The following is a 19,818-nucleotide window of genomic DNA, read 5'->3' as shown; positions in this document are numbered from 1 at the left end:
AAAAAAATTATTATAGAAGCAATAGCACTTAAGAAAAAAAGTAATTCAGAAATAGAGGATTTCAGAAGAGAAGTGGTCAGGGAGGTATGACATGGACATGGGATGGAACTAGAAAAAAACTTTTAAGGAAACTTGAATTGAAAGGTCTACAAAAAGTAGACCTTTTGTCAACTTGAAAGTTGACAAAAAATATAGTAAAGAGAGATGTTAAGAAAGCAACAAAAATGAAAGAGAAATTAACAGATTAAGAAATAGAAAAAATAATTACAACAAGTGAAATTAAAACAGTTATCAAAAAACTCCCAGGAAACAAAAGTCCTAAACCAGATGGCTTTACAGGTGAATTTTAACAAACACTCAAAGAAGAACTAACACTTATCCTTCTCAAACTATTCAAAAAAATTCAAGAGGACAGAAGAATTCCAAGCTCATTTTACATGGCATGGATTATCCTAATTCCAAAACCAGGTAAAGACACTACAAAGAAAAGTATAGGTCAATATCCCTAATGAACATAGATGATAAATTCTCAGTAAACCAGATCTAGAAATACATTAAAAAGATCACACATCATGATCAATTGGGATTTATTCCAGGGCGGCAAGCCTAGTAAAATATATGCAAATCAATAAATGTGATTCATCACATAAACAAAAGGATAAAAATGATTATATTAATAGATGCAGAAAAAACATTTGATAAAATTGAGCACTCATTTAGGATCAAAACTCTCAGCAAAATGGGAATACAGGGAACATACCTAAACATAATATAGGCCATATATGGCAAACCAACAGCCAACATCATACTCAGTGGGCAAAAATTAAAAGCAATCCCCTAAACTCAGGAAGAAGACAAGGGTGTCTCCTTTCACCACTTTTATTCAACATAGTACTGGAAGTCCTAGCCACAACAATCAAACAAGAAGAAAAAATATAAGGCATCCAAATTGGAAAAGAAGAAGTAAAACTATCATTATTTGCTGATGATATGATACTATACATAGAAAACCCTAAAGTCTCAGCCACACCTTAATTTTGGGGTCCGAGATTTGGAAAAAAAATGTATTACATGAAGTTATTGAATTCAAGTTTTATTCATCCACAACAATGAGTGCAAAAGCAAGCATGAAAAAGTGGGAAATGCAAGTAAAAAAATCTACAACCATTCTATAAAATACACCCAGTTTTTGGACCACACATTTTTCATTAAAATGTGCATCTTATACACGGGGAAACACAGTAAGCAAGTACGTAAAAGACTTGTCCTCAGAAAATTATAACATTAAAATAAGAAATCGAGGAAGATACAAATAAGTGGAAGCAAATACTGTGTTCATGGATAGGAAGAATTAACATCATTAAAATGTTCATACTACCCAAAGCAATCTATAGATTCAATGTAATTCATATTAAAATGCCAATGGCATAGATCACAGATCTAGAACAAATATTCCAAAAATTTATATGGAATCAAAAAATAACCCAAATAGCCTCAGCAATCTTGAAAATGAAGAACTAAGGGGGAAGTATCACATTTCCTGATATCAAGCTATACTACAAGGTCATTGAAATCAAAACAGCTGAATACTGGTGTCCCTCTCACTGTCTCTATCCCTAAAAATAAATAAATAAAAGTAAAAAAGCTGTGGTACATTTACACAATGAAATACTACATGGCTGTGAAAAAGAAAAAAATTTACCTTTTGTGACTACATGGATGGATCTGGAGATTATTATTCTAAGTGAAATAAGCTAGGCAGAGAAAAACAATACCATATGATTTCACTTATATGTGGAAGCTAATGAACATAATAAACTAAGGAACAAAATAGAAACAGAAGCAGGGTCACAGGGGACTAATGCACAGCTGTCAGAGGGAAGGGCGAAGAAGGAACAAGATCAAAGAAGGTGAAGAGATTAGCCAAGTTATATATACATAACAGATACAGACGTGGGAAAGGGGGCAAAGGTGCTGAAATGAGGGTATAAAGAGACTTTGCCTGGGGCCTGAGGTGTGGTATGTAAAGGGAGCTATACTGAGTGGGACGCTTGAAACCATGTCAACACTGTAAATTAAAAATAAAAACTTAAAATAATGTGAAAAAATATTTGTTATTTAGAAGTCAAAGGACATGATATGTGTGTGTGTATGAGAGAGAGAGACTATAGAGTATTCCTAATGAAGAAAATCAGAACTATGAAATACTATAGAAAAAAAATTTTCTACTGGATTGAACAAAACCTTTCTAAAATCTACATATAGAAAACACACAGTGTGTACTTGTTAACTTTGACCCATGTGTTGGAAAAACTTTGATTATCCAAACAAAAAAAGTCACAAATAACAAAAAAACCAATTTGCATCTGGCTATCTGACATCAATGTACAACACAGAAAACAGTGAAACAACACAAGACACTTAAGGGAAGAAAAAGTGAGCCAAGGATTTTAAACCGAGACATGCCTCCTTAAGATATAAAGGCTACAGGCAAACAGTAATGAACATGAAAAATTCAAGGAATATTATTCCCATGAACCTTTCCTCAGGACTCTTAGAAATGGCTCATTTCAGACAACCAAGAAACAATCAGTTGGGAGGGAAACTGGCAAACAGTCTGATGATGAGAACTGAATATACTTAACTGGAGAACTAAGACAAAAATCTGAACTAAGAGTAACAAAATACAGTGTGTCCGTAAAGTCATGATGCACTTTTGACCGGTAATGGGAAAGCAACAAAAGACAATAGAAATGTGAAATCTGCAGCAAATAAAAGGTCAACCCTCCCAGTTTCTGTAGGATGAGGTGGCAGCATGTGCGCATGCACAGATGATGATGTAACACCGTGTATACAGCGGAGCAGCCCACGGCCATGCCAGTTGAGATATGGATAGTACAGAGGAAAATTCAGTGTGTTCTGTGGCTCGCTAAATTCAAATCCATGACCAAAGTGCAACGTGAATATCGGCGCATTTATAACAAAGCGCCACCACATAGGAATAACATTACTCGGTGGGATAAGCAGTTAAAGGAAACCAGCAGTTTGGTGGAGAAACCCCGTTCTGGTAGGCCATCAGTCAGTGACGAGTCTGTATATGGGATAGCTACCTAAGGAGCCCTAAAAAATCTGTGTGAGCCCACATTGAACTGCACTGAATAGGTATGAAACTGGGACAGTCTTCCTTTTATTTGGTGCAGATTTCACATTTCTATCGTCTTTTGTTGCTTTCCTGTGACCGGTCAAAATTGCACCATGATTTTATGGACACACTGTATATATAGAGAAGAAAGCATTTAGTGTCAAAAAGAAAATATTAAGGAAAACTCACATTACCTGGGAAAACTGCCTGTGGTGTAAGTAGATATTTCCTGCATTAAAGTAAGGCAATGAGTATGTGGGGTTTAAAGAAATCGCTGTTTGATAGTCTTTCATTGCATTTTGTTGCTGACCCATAAACTCATGAATCACACCACGATTTGTTAAGAATTCTGCTGTAGTATTGATCTGCAATATAACAGTATGAGTATTTAGCATCTGAGAATATTATTTATTTCCAATTTCAAGTCTACAAAAAATGAACGTCATGAAATCTACTTGTGGGAAATTAGTAATTTTATAGTTCAGATGAAGCCCCAATAGAGCAAATATTTTGAGAAAGGGCTCAGTATGAAGTTGATTCAATGTCAACACTTTGTTGAGTTGGTTGTAATAAAACAAATAATCTTACTGCTTTACTCAGTTCCTCTCCAAAGAGCAGACATGGGGGAAAAGCTTATCTGCTTAGTTCTGTTAAAGCTGGAAAGTAAATTAAATAGTTAACACATTTATTTGTCCTAAGCAGTAAAAATTATCTTTCAGTTCTTTCCTTTTTCTCATCTCAAAGGTTGGAATATCTACATAAGTCAACAGAAACAGCATCCAAAACTCTACTTATTTTAAAAAAAGACCTGTCACCATATGCAAAACCTGAGATTTTTATTTGCCGTTTCACTACGGAAGACTCTGGGGTTTATGGTACATTGTTCTTTCCGTAGTTCCTTCACACTCAGAATGGTATTTTATTGTTTACATTCATTTGTTTATAACAAAATAATATTCATGTCTCATGAAACTATAAACTGCTTTTACTGAGAGAATCATTTATCAGGCTTTTGATTTTTGAACTTTAAATGCCTTCTGGTTATAGAACTGGTAAGCCATAATAACTCTTTACTCTAGGAATAACAACAACAAAAATACAAATATTATTTTCTCTACAAGTCACTTTTAGGAGATAATAAGAAAATATTTTATTTCACCTATTAACTGATAATGCTAAAAATATAATCTAAATGGATTTTTACCTTTATGGCATTATTAATATCCTGAATTGCAGCAAAATTATTACCCATCTGAAGACAGACCACAGCTCTTCCCTCATAGGCTAGGTAATTCTTTGGATCAACTTCTATGGCAATGGTAAAGTGGGTCCAAGCTTTCTGGAATTTTTCTTGGACCTAAAATAATTTTCCATTTACATGAAATAGGATATTATTCATAACATGACAATTGTTTGATTCTGATTTAATCAAATAAAACCTTTAGAAAGGGTCTATTTATACAGTGCTAAATTTAAGATATTTTTAAAAAGTAGGCTGTACTGTGAGTGGATTCAATCGACTAATTACTTCTGAGAGTTTATGTTGAAATTGTAATTAATAAAAATAAATCCAATTGTCAGAATAATTGCATAACAATCTTAGACAATTTAAAATCACAGCCACTGTGTGAAGCACCTATGCTTTGGACAATCACCACAAAATTTACGTTGAGCTCTGCACACACACAGGCAGATACTATATTTATTTGCTTGGCATTGAACCTCCAGTTATACATAATATACATAATATATGTGGAATAAATAAATGCATAAACCATGGGCATAAAACCTATATTGATAAATTGTGCCAGCATTTGGAATTTTAGGATCACTTCACATACTCTGTGGAAAATGCATGCAAATCTACCAAACATCTATTTATTCCAACCTTAGTGACAACTGGAAAACAAAAAAAAAGGTCAGGAGGGGGACATCGTGAATAGAATGATATCAGAATATTTCCTAGAGAAGGAGAGGGACATCGTGAATAGAATGATATCAGAATATTTCCTAAAGAAGACCAACAGGAAACTGAGTACCTCATTACAGGAGGGCATCAAGCTGATGAATTCAGCACAGTCCACGGCATCTAGGAAACTGACTCACATGAACCATGCTGAGCCCATTGACTTTGACATAAAACTAACAAGGGTATAACTAAGATATAACTAATAAGATTACTGTTCTTTAACTAGCAAATCTTCTCCCTCTTGGCAAATTTTGCAGGATTCACCATCATCATCACAAGTTCACTTAATAATCAGGCAAATTGAGATTAAGTTATTAGAATAGCAAACCGCAAACAGCCTCACAGTAGGATTATATCTGTAACCTGTTCCTGACAACAACTGTTATGCTCACTCTCACATCCCTAGTGCTAAGCACACAGTAGGGAAATATGAAAGTATTTGTTGCACATCAGGTCACTATTTCCCTGGAGCAGGACTGGAGGTGGGCTCTCTAACTCTCGCTTTTCCGGCCTTCCTTTCCTGATGCAACCCTTCCTCAAACTGATGTGTTCCCAATTCTCTTCCAGGTTGATACAAACCCAGTGGCATCTTCATTAAACATGAATCTGATGTCACTGCTCTGGTTAATGATACATTTTTAATTGGCTTGCAAGCCCTTCACTTCCAGTCATTGTTCGATTTTCTAGTCCCACCTCACTTCACTTCTGCCCCCTCCAAAATATTTCTTCCCCTGGGCCCTCCACCTCTTCATCAGTCAGGAACGCTGCATCCCACCCCACCCCCAACCCCTCCCTCTGATACTAGTCTTCTAGGCCTCAATTTAAATGTTAATTTCTTAAAAAGCCCTCCTTCACTCCTCAAACAAAGCTAGGTTCCCTACTTATAAACTGTCCTAAAACCCATCCTTTTCCTTTGTTGCATTTATCATGCATATAACTAAATAATGAATCCTATGATTGCTTGGTGCCTACCTCTTCAGGTAGCATACTCTACAAGGAGAAAGAACTAAGTATAGTTCACTCATTTCTGTATCTTTAGACTTAGATCACTTCCTGTCAATAATAGGTGGTCAGTAAATGCCTATCAAAATGTAGTAAACAATGGTAACACATTTGGTAAGACTGTAGTAAGCTCTGGATGCTTTGGGAGTCATCGTGTCTTTTTAAATTGACTTTGCAAATTTCTACTGTAATCCAATAATGGCTAATTTTTTGTTTAATTCTCAGAAGGCAATCTTATGTCTCTTAGTAATGAGTTCTTGGGCATATCTCACTATAATCACTGTTGGGCAAATGAGTTTTTAAAATATGATTTTTGAGTTTGCTCACTTTTATTGTTAAAAATGGTGCTGGTCTGTGAAATTGCTAATTACCTTCCTACTTGGGAAGGGTCATTGTTATGCTAATGTCACTGGAGGAGAAGTTTTTGGCACCAAAGAAGTTTACAAAAAAGAGAAGAAGGAGGAAAGAAGGAAGCCATTTTTTTCACAGAGTGAGGAAGGAGGAAAGAAGCCAAGATGGCCGGTGCTATAGGAGAAGCCAGTCTGTGCAGAGAGGAGAAGAGAGAAGGTGTGCAGATGGGGAATCAGAAATGACTAAGAGTGGTGGGGCCTTTGATTCTAGGAAAAAGCAGAGAAGTTCCTCCTGGTTGTGGAACCGGAGAATGTGTCAGGGTTTTGGAGTCCTGTGTGTTTGTTTGTTCGCTAGTATGAGAGTAGAATAAAGGAATGGCCCACCATTTTTTAGTTCCACTGTTTCTTTACCGTCTGCCTCAATCTAATGGGAACCTGCACGTGCATGGCAGTGACGGTGGCCGTGACTACAGGGCCTACAATCACCAATCCCAATAACCCCATCCAACATTATTAGCCTGAGATCAGCCAAGCCCACTTACATTTAAATTTTTAAAAATTCAACTTTAATGGAAGTTTATTAACAGGAATTTCTGCAATTTGAACATACTTCTTGTTTAAACTTTTGAGTATTAAAAAGGGTAAAAAGAGGATTTAAGATTACTTACTTCCTTTTCATGGAGAATAGCACTTGGAATGGAATAGCACTTTATCCCAAGTATATCACTACATCTCCTATTAGTGCAAAGAACCTGGTGAGTGCATGGGTCAAGTTCAAGTGTCCCAGAAAGCATTCAGAGACCTGCCTGGCCTCACACAGAGCTGCACTCTTCCATCTTGCCAGAAGGACAAATGCCTGATGTCTTGCCCTCTCGGTATATTCTAAATCATTGCCAGTGGGAAATGATCTGAATTCTGAAGTCCCTGTCCAGTGCTTGTCTGACCCACTGCAGGGCTAGAGTTCACCTCAGAACTTTCATACACTGTGCATCCTCTTTAGCTTTCCACTAATTCAGCAGGACAGAACCTATACAGCCTAGGTATGAGCTCAAGAAACAAATGTTAGCCAGGTTCTTTCATGTGAAACCCATCAGACAAATTTTAAAAGTTGTCTATAAGTGTGGGGGTAAGGTAGAAAGGGGTGAAGGTATTAAAGAAGCTCAGATTCAAAAGATCCTCATCTCACTACTGTACCTAGTACTCAGAAGTGCTCCCTAGGCAAGCTCCCTGAAACTGCTTCCCACTGCTGTTCTTGATATGAATAGCAAGGGAAAGGTAAAATGTTCAAAACTAAAGAAATATTGCCTGACCAGGTGGTGTTGCAGTGGGTAGAGCATAGACTGGGATACTGAGGACCCAGGTCTGAAACCCCGAAGTCGCTGGCTGAGCGCGGGTTCATCTGGCTAGAGTGCAGGCTCACCAGTTTGAGCACAGGGTCTCCACCTTGAGCATGGGATCATAGATATGACCACGTGGTCGCTGGCTTGAGCCCAAGGTCACTGGCTTGAGCAAGGGGTCACTAGCTCAGCTGGAACCCCCAAGTTAAGGCATGTATAAGAAAGTAATCAATAAACAATTAAAGTGCCACAAGTACAAGTTGATGCTTCTCATATCTCCCCTTTCCTGTTTGTCTGTGTCTGTCTGTCTGTGTCTGTCTCTCTATCACTAAAAAAGAAAAAAGAAAAGAAAAAAAGAAAAAGAAAGAAAGCATGCATCCTCACCATCAGAAAAGAGTCAAATATATTCTTTCTCTGGTGCAAAATTTGCTTTCATGGCACAAAATGTTCTTAAATAATATTACCTGCAAATTATAGCCTAAACTAATTCTGGCTTTTGTGTACGTTGGATTGAAATGCAAGGCTCTCAGAAAGTCCTTCTGTGCTTGCTTGTTGCCTTCATCATGACCATATTCCATGTAAGAATTTCCCCGTCCAATGTAAGCATCCACAAAACACGGATTAATATTAAGAGCCCAGGTGAAGAAATCAACAGCTTCTTCAAACTCTTTGTTTCTGAAAATAAATAAAATTATTGATACTTTTGTGTATGTAAACTTTTCATAAAGATTTGCACGGAACCTTATAAAAAAATTTTACTTTATTATCCATGATAGAAAGTAAGTGTGAGGTCGGTTGGCAATGGGGGAAGGTCACGTGAGGAACCAGGCCTGGGAACTTTGGCTGGAACTGCCCACACCCATGCATGCCAAGAGAAACTTCCCAAAAGCCCTTTGAAAAAGAACAACCATCTGTCAGCCAATAAAATTTTGCCACGTCTTATCAACTTGACCACCCTAATGACCCTATAAATTACCCCCACATGGAAGAATCCGTGCGACTTCTCTGACCCCTGTCTCACAGACCAGAGAACATCGTCCAGGAAGCGCTCTACTAAATGAAGCTTCTGCTATTCCACACTTCATGCCTATGCCCTTCTTTCTTCCTCAGCGGGGAAAATACCTTACATTTGGTGCTGAAACCTGGGAGGAGTTTGAAGCCGGCTGGGGCCGCTCCTCTCCCCTTCCCTTCCGAGGAAGAGCCAGGATCTCTGACTTTCCACCCACTTCGGCACACGGTGCGGTAAGTCCCCTGCTTCCGGCCTCCCCTCAGTTCTTTCCACCAAGACTCCCTGTCCGTAATCGCAGCTGCGTCAGGAACCTTTTATCCATTCCGAGTGCATGTGTGCCCATGGAGACATCCCGGACACACCCACTCTTCCTAACTGTCCAGTGACCAGAGCTTGAGTGGCGGGATGCCAATTCTCATCTCTGATCGCTCCAAGGGCTGAAGGTGGCCATAGAGGCACAAGAATCAAAAACACTCCTGGAGTGCCTTATCTAAAATCTCTCCCTCCCTAAAGAAGAAGAAACTGTTCTTCTTCTCCACTGTGGCCAGGCCACAATACCCACTGGATAATTGAACCAGGTGGCCTTCTGAAGAGACTTTCGATTTTAACATCCTCACCAATTTAACTATTGCCAAAAAAACTGGGAAATGGTTGGAGATCCCTTACATTCAGGGCTTCAAGTATTTGCAGTCCCGTCCTAATCTCTGTGCCACCTGCTCCATGGCACAGGCCCTTTTTGGCCAGAGAAACCTCAGCTAAACCCTCCACTTCTGATCTTTTTTCCTTCGCTGACCCCCAACTCTCTTCCCCTCCTGCAGGCTCCCTCCATCCTATCAGCTCCTCCCCTCCATTCGCTGGATCCTGTTGCTCATTCACCTGCAAATACCAGTCCCTCTTTCTCCTCCCCTGCTGGCCAGAGGCCCCTCCCTTCTCCACTGTGTTCTTAAACCCCTCCCCTGTCAGGTCCTCCTCCACAGGCCATTGGTCCTCACACTGGTTTGCAGGGCTCCTGACCCCACGGCCCAGCCCTGGTCTTCTTGCAGGAAGTTCTGGCCCTGTCCTACCTATGGCTCCAGCATTTCCAGCCGGATCTGAGTGCCGAATTCCCCAGTAGCCCCCCTCCTCTTATTCTCAGCCCCCAAACCCCTATCCGAGACCTGATGAACATGGCATTTAAGTTTTTAATGGTCGCGACTAGTAGAAAAAGACCAAGGCTGCTCACCAGGCCCGCATGCAGCAGAAGGTAATGCTCCAAACCCAGGCTCTTGTGGCAGCCCAGAGGCCTGCAGAGCATCGGGGTCAAGGCATAGAAGGTGCCCAACCCAAGTCCAGGCCGCAAAGAGAAACCCCACTAGGTGCTTGCTTTAAATGTGGCAAGGAGGGTCACTGGGCCCAACAGTGCCCCTGCCCGAGGCCGCCCACTAAGCCCTGCCCTAACTGCAAGCAGCCCGATCACTGGCAGAGCAATTGCCCCTTTTGGGCAATAGGCCTTTCGTCGTGCCTCTACATGGAGGACAAGCCACTCAAATGGGAGGCCAAGTCAGTCAGGCAGGCCCATTGCTCAAACTCCTAGGCCTCATGGACGACTGATGCGGCCCAGACTCGGAGACCCCCATCACCCTTGCCAAGCCCTGGGTAATGCTACAGGTAGCGGGTAAGTCCATCTCATTTCTTGCAGACACAAGGGCTACCTTCTCTGTTTTGCCAGCACACTCTGAACCTCTAGTTCCCTCGCAGGTCTTGGTTATGGGAGTATAGATGGGACCCCTTCTTTTCTCCTTTGCATGCCACCCCTGAAATGCAATTTGGACGGGACGCCATATGATAATATTGACTACTCCTACTGTAGCCAAACTCCTAGGACAAACATCTTAATACCATGTTTCTCAACTCAAGCTTGCTCCCATGCAGGACCACTGGCAGTCGGAACCACTGCGCCCTACCTGTCTCTGGCTCACTAAAAGTTTGGGCCCTGCAGATTCCCCTGTTGCTCCTGTCCCTCCCACCAGGAACCTGCCACCAGAGTGAGCTAAAGCAGGGAGCAATGCTGTTCAATGAGACTGGCCCAATGGAAGAAAGCATCGGGGTCCTCCACCATCTGCAAGAGAAACTGTGCAAGGATCTCTCCTTCTACAACCCGCTTAACTCCTGGTGGCAGCCACCCATCCTCACCTGGGCTGCCCCTATCCTAGGTCCTCTTCTAATTATCAACATATTACTCATATTTACTCCTCTATTTTTAAATTCTTACAGGGCCACATCCACGAGGTTTCTCAAGTCATGGTCAAACAGATGCTCCTACACCCATATACGCAACTCCCCTCAGAGCCACCACCTTCTAACCTCCTCTCCCCATGATGCCCCTAACCAGCAGGAAGTACCCAGACAAATAGTGGTGCCCCTCTCTAACATAAAAGGTCAGAATATGAGGTCGGTTGGCAATGGGGGAAGGTCACATGAGGAACCAGGCCTGGGAACTTTGGCTGGAACCGCCCACACCCATGCACGCCAAAAGAAACTTCCCAGAAGCCCTTTGAAAAAGAACAACCATCTGTCAGCCAATGAAATTTCATCACGTCATATCAACTCGACCACCCTAATGACCCTATAAATTACCCTCACGCGGGAGAATCAGTGTGACTTCTCTGGCCCCAGTCTTGTGGAGCAGAGAACATTGTCCAAGAAGTGCTCTACTAAATAAAGCTCTTGCTGTTCCACAATTCATGGCTACGCTCTTCCTTCTTCCTTGGCAGGGAAAATACCTTACAGTAAGTACATGAGTCCATACAACCTAAGAAAAGCTGAAGAGGTCTTTGAAGATTGTGATGAAAGAAAAAAAAGAAGATAAGAGCAATTTTCATACCAGAATAAGCTGGGGTAATATTCTAGAGTCCTTTTCTCAGAATTATAAAAGGCTGAATAGCATTCCTGAATTTGATTTATTTTTTATTTTTTTATTGCTTTAAATTTATTGTTTACATAGACTCAAGTGTCCCACCAAATACATCCCCCCACACCCCTGTTCCTCTCAACTTCTCCCTTGCCGCCCTCCACCCTTCCCTCCAGGATTCGCTTTACTGCTCTCTATAACGCTGTGTTATGTATAAGGTCTACCGGAAAGTTCTGTCCATTTCTATCACAACAAGTTTGACCCGTAAGCACATGTTTATTTGGCACATGTGTGCCTCTCTATTTTTATCACTTAATGTATACATACTGACATAGCAAATTAACTAAAATAAAGTTGATTCACGTTAGTCTTATGTGTGAAGCGATAGTGTACCCATGGCTACTGATAAAGTTCATTTACGCCACTGTATTGTATAGGAATTTCAACAAGGAAGAAATGCTACAGAAGCATGTAGAAATTTATTGAAAGTGTTTGGTGAAGGTACAGTTTCTGATAGGACATGCAGAAGATGGTTTGAAAAATTCGAAACAGGTGATTTCGACCTTTCTGATAAACCACGTTCTGGGCAACCATCTTTGATCAATGACGATGTTGTTAAGGCCATGTTGAAGCAAAATCCTTTTCTGACAACATCAGAGATTGCAGAAAGGCTTAATTCAGCTCAGCAAACCATTTTGGACCATATTCAGAAGACAGGATTGGTGTGGAAATATATTATTTAATAAAGTTTATTGGTGGTAAGAAAAATTTATATTTTGTTTTATTCCAAAAATGGACAGAACTTTCCGGTAGACCTTATATATATAAGTTCACCAATCTCCCTTCTCTGATCCCATCCTATCATCCCCTTTCCCACTGGTCCCTTTGATCCTGCCTCTGCCTCAATTCTGTTCCTCAGTTCACATTGTTCATTGGATTCCTCAAATGAGTGAGGTCATATGATATTTTTCTTTCTCTGCTGGCTTATATCACTTAACATAATAGTTTTCAGGTCGATCCATGTCACAAAAGGTAAGATTTCCTTCATTTTCATGGCCCTATTTTATTCCATTGTATATATGTACCACTGCTTTTTAATTCACTCGTCTACTGACAGACACTTGGGCTATTTCCAGATTTTGGCTATTGTAAACAATACTGCCATAAACATGGGGATGCATTTCTTCTTTTGAATCAGTGATGTGGTGTTCTTAGAATATATTCCTAAAAGCGGGATGGCTGAGTCAAAAGGCAGTTCCATTTTAAATTTTTTGAGGAATCTCCATACTGTTTTCCACAGTGGCTGCACCAGTCTGCATTCCCACCAGCAGTGCAGGAGGATTTCCTTTTCTCCACATTCTCGCCAGCACTTACTCTGTGTTGTTTTGTTGATGAGCGCCATTCTGACTGGTGTGAGGTGATACCTCATTGTAGTTTTAATTTGCATTTCTCTAATGATTAGTGATGTTGAACATTTTTTCATCAGCCTATTGGCCATCTGCATGTTCTCTTTGGAGAAGTGTCTATTCATTTCTTTTGCCTATTTTTTGAATGGATTGTTTATCTTCCTGGTGTTGAGTTTTACAAGTTCTTTATACATTCTGGTTATTAACCCCTTATCAGAAGTATTTTCGAATATGTTCTCCCATTGTGTGGTTTGTCTTTTTATTCTGTTCTTGTCTTTAGCTGTGCAAAAGTTTTTTAGTTTGATATAGTCCCATTTGTTGATTTTGTCCTTTATTTCACTTGCCCATGGAGGTAAATCAGCAAATACATTGCTGCGAGAGATGTCGGAGAACTTACTATTATTTCTTCTAAGGTGCTTATATTTTCACAACTTACATTTAAGTCTTTTATCTATTTTGAGATTATTTTTGTGAATAGTGTAAATTGGTGGTCTAGTTTCATTTTTTTGCATGTACCTGTCCAATTTTCCCAACACCATTTGTTAAAGAGACTGTCTTTACTCCATTGTATTTCCTTACCTCGTTTGTCAAATATCAATTGTCCATAAAGGTGTGGGTTTATTTATGAGTTCTCTGTTCTGTTCCATTGATCCATATGCCTGTTCTTGTGCCAGTACCAGGCTGTTTTGAGTACAATGGCCTTGTAGTATAATTCAATATCAGGAAGTGTGATACTACCCCCTTTATTCTTCTTTATCAAGATTGCTGAGGCTATTTGTGTTTTCTTTTGATTCCATAGAAATTTTTGGAATATTGGTTCTATATCTTTGAAGTATGTCATTGGTATTTTAATTGAAATAGCATTGAATTGAATTTATAAATTGCTTTGGGTAATATAGACATATTAATAATGTTTATTCTTCCTATCCATGAACACAGTAGATGCTTCCACTTGTTTGCATCTTCCTTGATTTCTTTTATCAATATTTTATAATTTTCTGAGTACAAGTCTTCTACCTCCTTGGTTAAATTTACCCCTAGGTACTTTATTTTATTGTTGCAATAGTGAAGGTAATTGTTTTCTTAATTTCTCTTTCAGACAGTTCATTGTTGGTATATAAAAATCACCCTGATTTCTGAATATTAATTTTATATCCTGTCACCTTGTTGAATTCATTTATCAGGTCCAGTAGTTTTCTGACTGAGACTTTATGGTATTCTATATACAGTATCATATCATCTGCAAATAATGATAGTTTTACTTCTTCTTTTCCAATTTGGATGCCTTTTATATCTTCTTCTTCTCTGATTGCTGTGGCTAGGACTTCCAGAACTATGTTGAATAAGAGTGGTGAAAAGAGGCATCCCTGCCTTATTGCTGATTTTAAGGGGATTGCTTTTAATTTTTGTCCATTGAGTATGATGTTGGCTGTGGGTTTGTCATAGATGGCCTTTATCATGTTGAGGTATGTTCCCTGTATTCACATTTTGTTGAGAGTTTTGATCATAAATGGATGCTGGATTTTATAAAATGCTTTTTCTGTATCTATTGACACAATCATGTGATTTTTCTCCTTCCTTTTGTTTATGTGATGAACCACATTGTTTGATTTGAAATATTGTACCAGTCTTGCCTCCACAGAATATATTCCACTTGATCATTATGTATGATTTTTTTCATGTATTGCTGGATCCAGTTTACTAATATTTTGTTGAGAATTTTAACATCTAAATTCATCAAGGATATTGGCCTATAGTTTTCTTTCTTTTTATTGTCTTTGCCTGGTTTTGGAATCGGAATTATGCTTGCCTCATAAAAGGAGCTTGGAAGTTTTCCCTCGTTTTGAATTTTTTGAAATAGCTTGAGGACAGAAGTTAGTTCTTCTTTGAATATTTGGTAGAATTTGCCAGTGAAGCCATCAGGCCCAGGACTTTGTTTGTTGGGAGATTTTGATAATTGTTTTCTATCTCATTTGTTGTAGTTGGTCTGTTTAGGTTTCTGATTCTTACAGATTAATTTTTGAAAGATTGTATGTTTCAAGAAATTTGTCCATTTCACCAAGGTTGTCTAATTTTTTGGCATACAGTTCTTTATAGTATTTTCTTACAATCCTTTGTATTTCTGCTGTGTCAGTTGTTACTTCTCCACTCTTATTTCTAATTTTATTTATTTGAGTCTTCTCTTATTTTTTATTGGTGAGTCTGGTTAATGGTTCATCAATCTTGTTTACCTTTTCAAAGAACAAGCTCTTGGTTTCATTGATCCTCTGTATTGTTTTTTTAGCCTCTATGTCATTATTTCTGTCTGATCTTAATTATTCCCTTCCTTCTACTTTCTCTGGGCTTTCTACTTGCTGTTCTTTTTTTAGTTCTTTTAGATACAGTTAAATTGTTTATTTGAGCTTTTTCTAGCTTCTTAAGATATGCTTGTAAATGCCACAAACTTCCCTCTCAGGACTGCTTTTGCTGTGTCCCATAAATTTTGAGTTGTTGTGTGTTCATTTTCATTTGTTTCAAGGAAATTTTTTATTTCTTCCTTGATCTCATTGTTAACCCATTAATTATTTAATAACATGCTATTTAGTTTCTATGTGTTTGAGTGTTGTTTTTCTATTGTAGTTGATTTCTCATTTCAAGCCATTTTGATCTGAGAAGATGTTTGATATGATTTCAATCTTCTTAAATTTATTAAGACTCGTTTTGTGTCCTAACATGTGGTCTATCCTAGAGAATATACCATGAGCACTTGAAAAAAATGTATATTCTGCTGCTTTAGGGTGAAAGGTGCTGAAGATATGTATTAAATCCAGTTGATCTAGTGTGTCCTTTAAGTCGCCTGTTTCTTTGTTAATTTTCTTTCTTGAGGATCTATCCAGTAATGTTAGTGGAGTATTGAAGTCGCCTACTATTATAGTATTATTGTTGATCTCACTCTTTATGTCCATCAAAATCTGCTTTATATATTTAGGTGCTCCTATACTAGGTGCATAGATATTTATAATAGTTATATCTTCCTGTTGGATTGCTGCTTTTATCATTATGTAGTGACCTTCTTTTTCCCTTACTATAACCTTTGTGTTACAGTCTATTTTGTCAGATATAAGTATTGCTACCCCAGCTTTTTTTTTTTTCATTTCCATTTGAATGATTTTTTTCCATCCCTTCACTTTCAGTCTGTGTGTCTCTTTTGTTTTGAAGTGTGTCTCTTGTAGACAGCATATGTATAGGTCTTGTTTTCTTATCCACTCAGCTACCCTATGTCTTTTGATTGGAGCATTTAATCCATTTACATTTAAGGTTATTATTGATATGTAGTTGTTTCTTGCCATTTTATTCTTTAAATCTACATTTCTTTTTCTAGATTTTTCCCCCTTTGTTCTGTTTATAGCAGGCCCCTTAACATTTCTTGCAGCATTGTTTTGGTTGTAATGAATTCCTTAAGTTTATTTGTTTGTTTGGGGTTTTTTTGGCCTAGAATCTTTTTATTGTTCTTTTAATTATAAATGATAGTCTTGCTGGATAGAGAAGTCTTGGTTGTAGGCTTTTGTTTTCCATTACTTTGAATATTTCTTGCCATTCTTTCTGGCCTCTAATGTTTCTGTTGAGAAGTCAAATGTCATCCTTATGGGTGCTCCTCTGTAGGTAATTGACTGCTTTTCTCTTGCAGCTTTTAGTATTCTTTCTTTATCCCTTAATTTTGGTATTTTAATTATGATGTGTCTTGGTCTTGACCTCTTTGGGTTTATCCTTAATGGGATTGTCTGGGCTTCTTGAAATTGTGTGACTTTTTGCTTCATCATTTTAGGGAAGTTTTCAGCTATAATTTCTTCAATCAGGTTCTCTATCCCTTGTTCTTTCTCTTCTCCTTCAGGAACCCCTATGATGTGGATGTTGTTTCCCTTCATGTTGTCACAGAGCTCTCTTAGAGTTTCTTCATACATTTTGAGCCTTTTTTCTTTTTCCTGCTCCGCTTCTGTGCTTTCATTTATCTTGTCCTCTAAATCGTTGATTTGATCCTCAGCTTCATCCATCCTGTTTTTAATTCCTTCTAGTATGGTCTTCATTTCTGATATTGTATTTGTCATTCCTGACTGGTTCTTTTTTATGATTTCAATGTCCATTTTGATGCTTGCTGTCTCTTTAGGTACTCATTAAGTCCATCCATTGTTGCTCTAAGATCTTTGAGCATCCTAACAATCATTATTTTAACTCTGCATCTGGTAATTCGGTTATTTTCATTTCATTCAGATATTTTTCTGTGGATTTCTCTTGTTGATTCATTTGGGTTGCGTTTCTCTGCCTTCCCATTTTGTCTGTATATAGACTTTTCCTTTGGATGTGTTGTTTGTGTAGCTAGATGAGTTTAGGGTTGGTATTGTCAGCCTCCAGTTTCCAGTTGTGTTTTTTCTAGAACTTCTTGGGTTGGCATCACCTGCTGTTTGTAAACTGCTGTGGGCTATTTTTTGGGTCACTGTTCTTTTTGTTATTTGTACTGGTGTTTTCTATATCTTAACTGGGTCAAGTGTGAGAAGACTTTCTTTAAATCACTCTAACAAGGGTTGTTAGGTCCTGAACTGATGCTGTCCATATCTGGCTTCTGGATGTGCCCTCCCTGGACCTTCTTGGAGGGATCATGATGCTGACCAGAGGGGGATTGCTGCCTATGACTTGCCCTTATCTACCTATTTGGAGCAACAGGCAATCCAGAATTTGTGGTTGCCTCTGCTGAGTTCAGGTGTCATTGTTAATATCAACTGCGCTCTTAGGCTGGCTTTTATCTACTTTTGGCCTAAAGGATGTTCATTTAAATGTTCAGGTTCCTCTGAGATCTGCTTTCTGCCATCTCTTATTGGTGGCTACTTGTTGGGCTCAGTATTATAAATCAGGGGTTAGGTAAGGTATTGGATGTGGCTTGCCCCTTAGCCTCAGGTGTCATTCTATCCAGACTTCTTTTTTCTTTTCTCTCCTTTTATATTTTTCTTCTTTTTCAGCCCTCAGAAGGTTGTGGCCACAGGAGTCAAATGGGTGTGGCCTCTGTGTTCCCAAGGAGTGTCTGTCCGTATGCCTGCCACCACTGCTGCCACCACCTCGAGCGTTGGGGCACCAATGTTGCTGGTGCCGGCCCTCCGCTGTAGCTTTGGTGGCTTCCATCTCGCCTCAGTGGGTGGGACTGCGTGCACGCGCGCGTGCACACACACACACACACACGGGCCTCCACCATGGCCGGCCCTTGGACTCTGCCCTACCCCCGTGGGCTGAACTGCATTCTTGCACCCAGTCACAAGCCTTGGCTGGTTCCCCAGCTTCTGCTTTGCCCCTGCGAGCTGGACTGTGTTTGCGCGCCCGGGCTGCAATCCTTGGCAGGTTCTTGGGCTTCAGCCTTGCCCCCAAAGGCAGGACTGCACTCAAGCGCCCAGGCCACAAGCCTTGGCCAGTTCTCTGACTTCTGCCTCACCCCCACAGGCCGGACTACACTTGCACACTCATCCCACAGCTGTGGGCTGGACTGTGTTCATTTGCCCAGTCTGCAGCTGCAGCCAGCCTCCAGCTTCTGCCCCCATGGCCGGGACTGTCTTCACACTCCGGGGCCACAGAAGCCAGCCCCCAGCCTCCGCCCCTTACAGATGGGACCACACTTTCGCAGTCCACCATCGCCTGCCCTCCAGCAAGCAGTCAGTAGTGTGGGGGTGGCGATGCAACTCAGACCTCAGCACTCAATACTGTAGCCCTGATGGTCCCTGCTTCTAAGCTACTCTTTTTTCTGACTGTAGCAGGAGAGCTTCTGTTTGGCTGTTGATCTGCTTCCCTTTGCTGGTATTGCTGGTTCCAGGAAAAATATTCACTTTAGATTTAGAATGCCCCTCAGCCCAGGGGTTAGGTAGCTATCCCTCAAAGTCTTTCTCCCTGTGCCTCCTGGATTACACTCTCTTCCTGCTACTCCAGTCCTCTCAGCTCTCCCCATCCCCCAAAGCCCCAGGTGGGTGGTTGTGAAAGAGGTTTTCTGCACGGTCCCTTTAGACGAATCCTGGGTCTGAGAAATCTGTCTTTTTCTTGAAAACAGTATCCTGGCTCATTTCACAGCTAAATAATGTCTGTACACTTCTTCTAGGCTCCACAGCTGCAGGCTGGGGTTCTGGTCCTGGGGCCCAGGACCCTCCCCTCTCGGGGAAATCCACCCAGCCACATGAGTCCCTCCAGGCCACTGCTCACTCCCAAGAGCTGGGCAGCCCTCTCCACATTTCCGCCTTTCCTATCAGTCTCAGTGTGGCTTCTTTAGTGATATTTGGTTATAGATTCCTCTTCGTTTAGCCCAAAGTTGGTTTTTCCAAATGATTGTTCTTAAAATTAAGTTGTAATCCACTTTGGTTCTATGAAGTGGAAGTTGGAACATCCGCCTACTCCATCATTATCTTGCCATCCACCCCCCCCCCCCCCGAATCTGTTTTAAATAGTTATCAGGGCCCTGTGCATAAAGCATTGTCCCAGCATACAATGTGCCAGGTTTGATCCCAGGTCATGGCACACAGAAGAAGTGAGTATCTGCTTCTCCACTCCTCCTTTTTCCCCTTCCCTCCATCTCCCCTCTAGCAGCCAGTGGCTCAGTTGTTCCCAGCATTGGCCCAGGTGGTCCCTGAGGGTAACTCTGTGGATTCAGGCATTGGCCCCTAATGGGTAAGTCCTGGTCAGGGCTCATACAAAAGTCTGTCTCACTA

At 40.1% G+C, this 19,818-nt stretch overlaps 1 protein-coding gene across 1 annotated transcript in view; it reads right to left on the bottom strand.

Moving 5' to 3' along the window:
• Positions 1-19,818, bottom strand: part of LOC136377150 (tetratricopeptide repeat protein 6-like) — a 58,510-nt gene that overhangs the window by 14,373 nt on the left and 24,319 nt on the right. The window contains exons 7-9 of the mRNA XM_066343664.1: positions 8,265-8,475; positions 4,347-4,499; positions 3,337-3,507 (exon numbers count right to left, since the gene is read on the bottom strand). Coding sequence (XP_066199761.1) covers positions 3,337-3,507; positions 4,347-4,499; positions 8,265-8,475 — 535 coding nt within the window. The remainder of the gene's footprint in view (positions 1-3,336; positions 3,508-4,346; positions 4,500-8,264; positions 8,476-19,818) is intronic.

The sequence above is a fragment of the Saccopteryx leptura genome, chromosome 6, assembly GCF_036850995.1.
Source record: "Saccopteryx leptura isolate mSacLep1 chromosome 6, mSacLep1_pri_phased_curated, whole genome shotgun sequence".
Lineage (NCBI taxonomy): Eukaryota > Metazoa > Chordata > Mammalia > Chiroptera > Emballonuridae > Saccopteryx > Saccopteryx leptura.
This window is presented reverse-complemented; position numbering and strand designations above follow the sequence as displayed.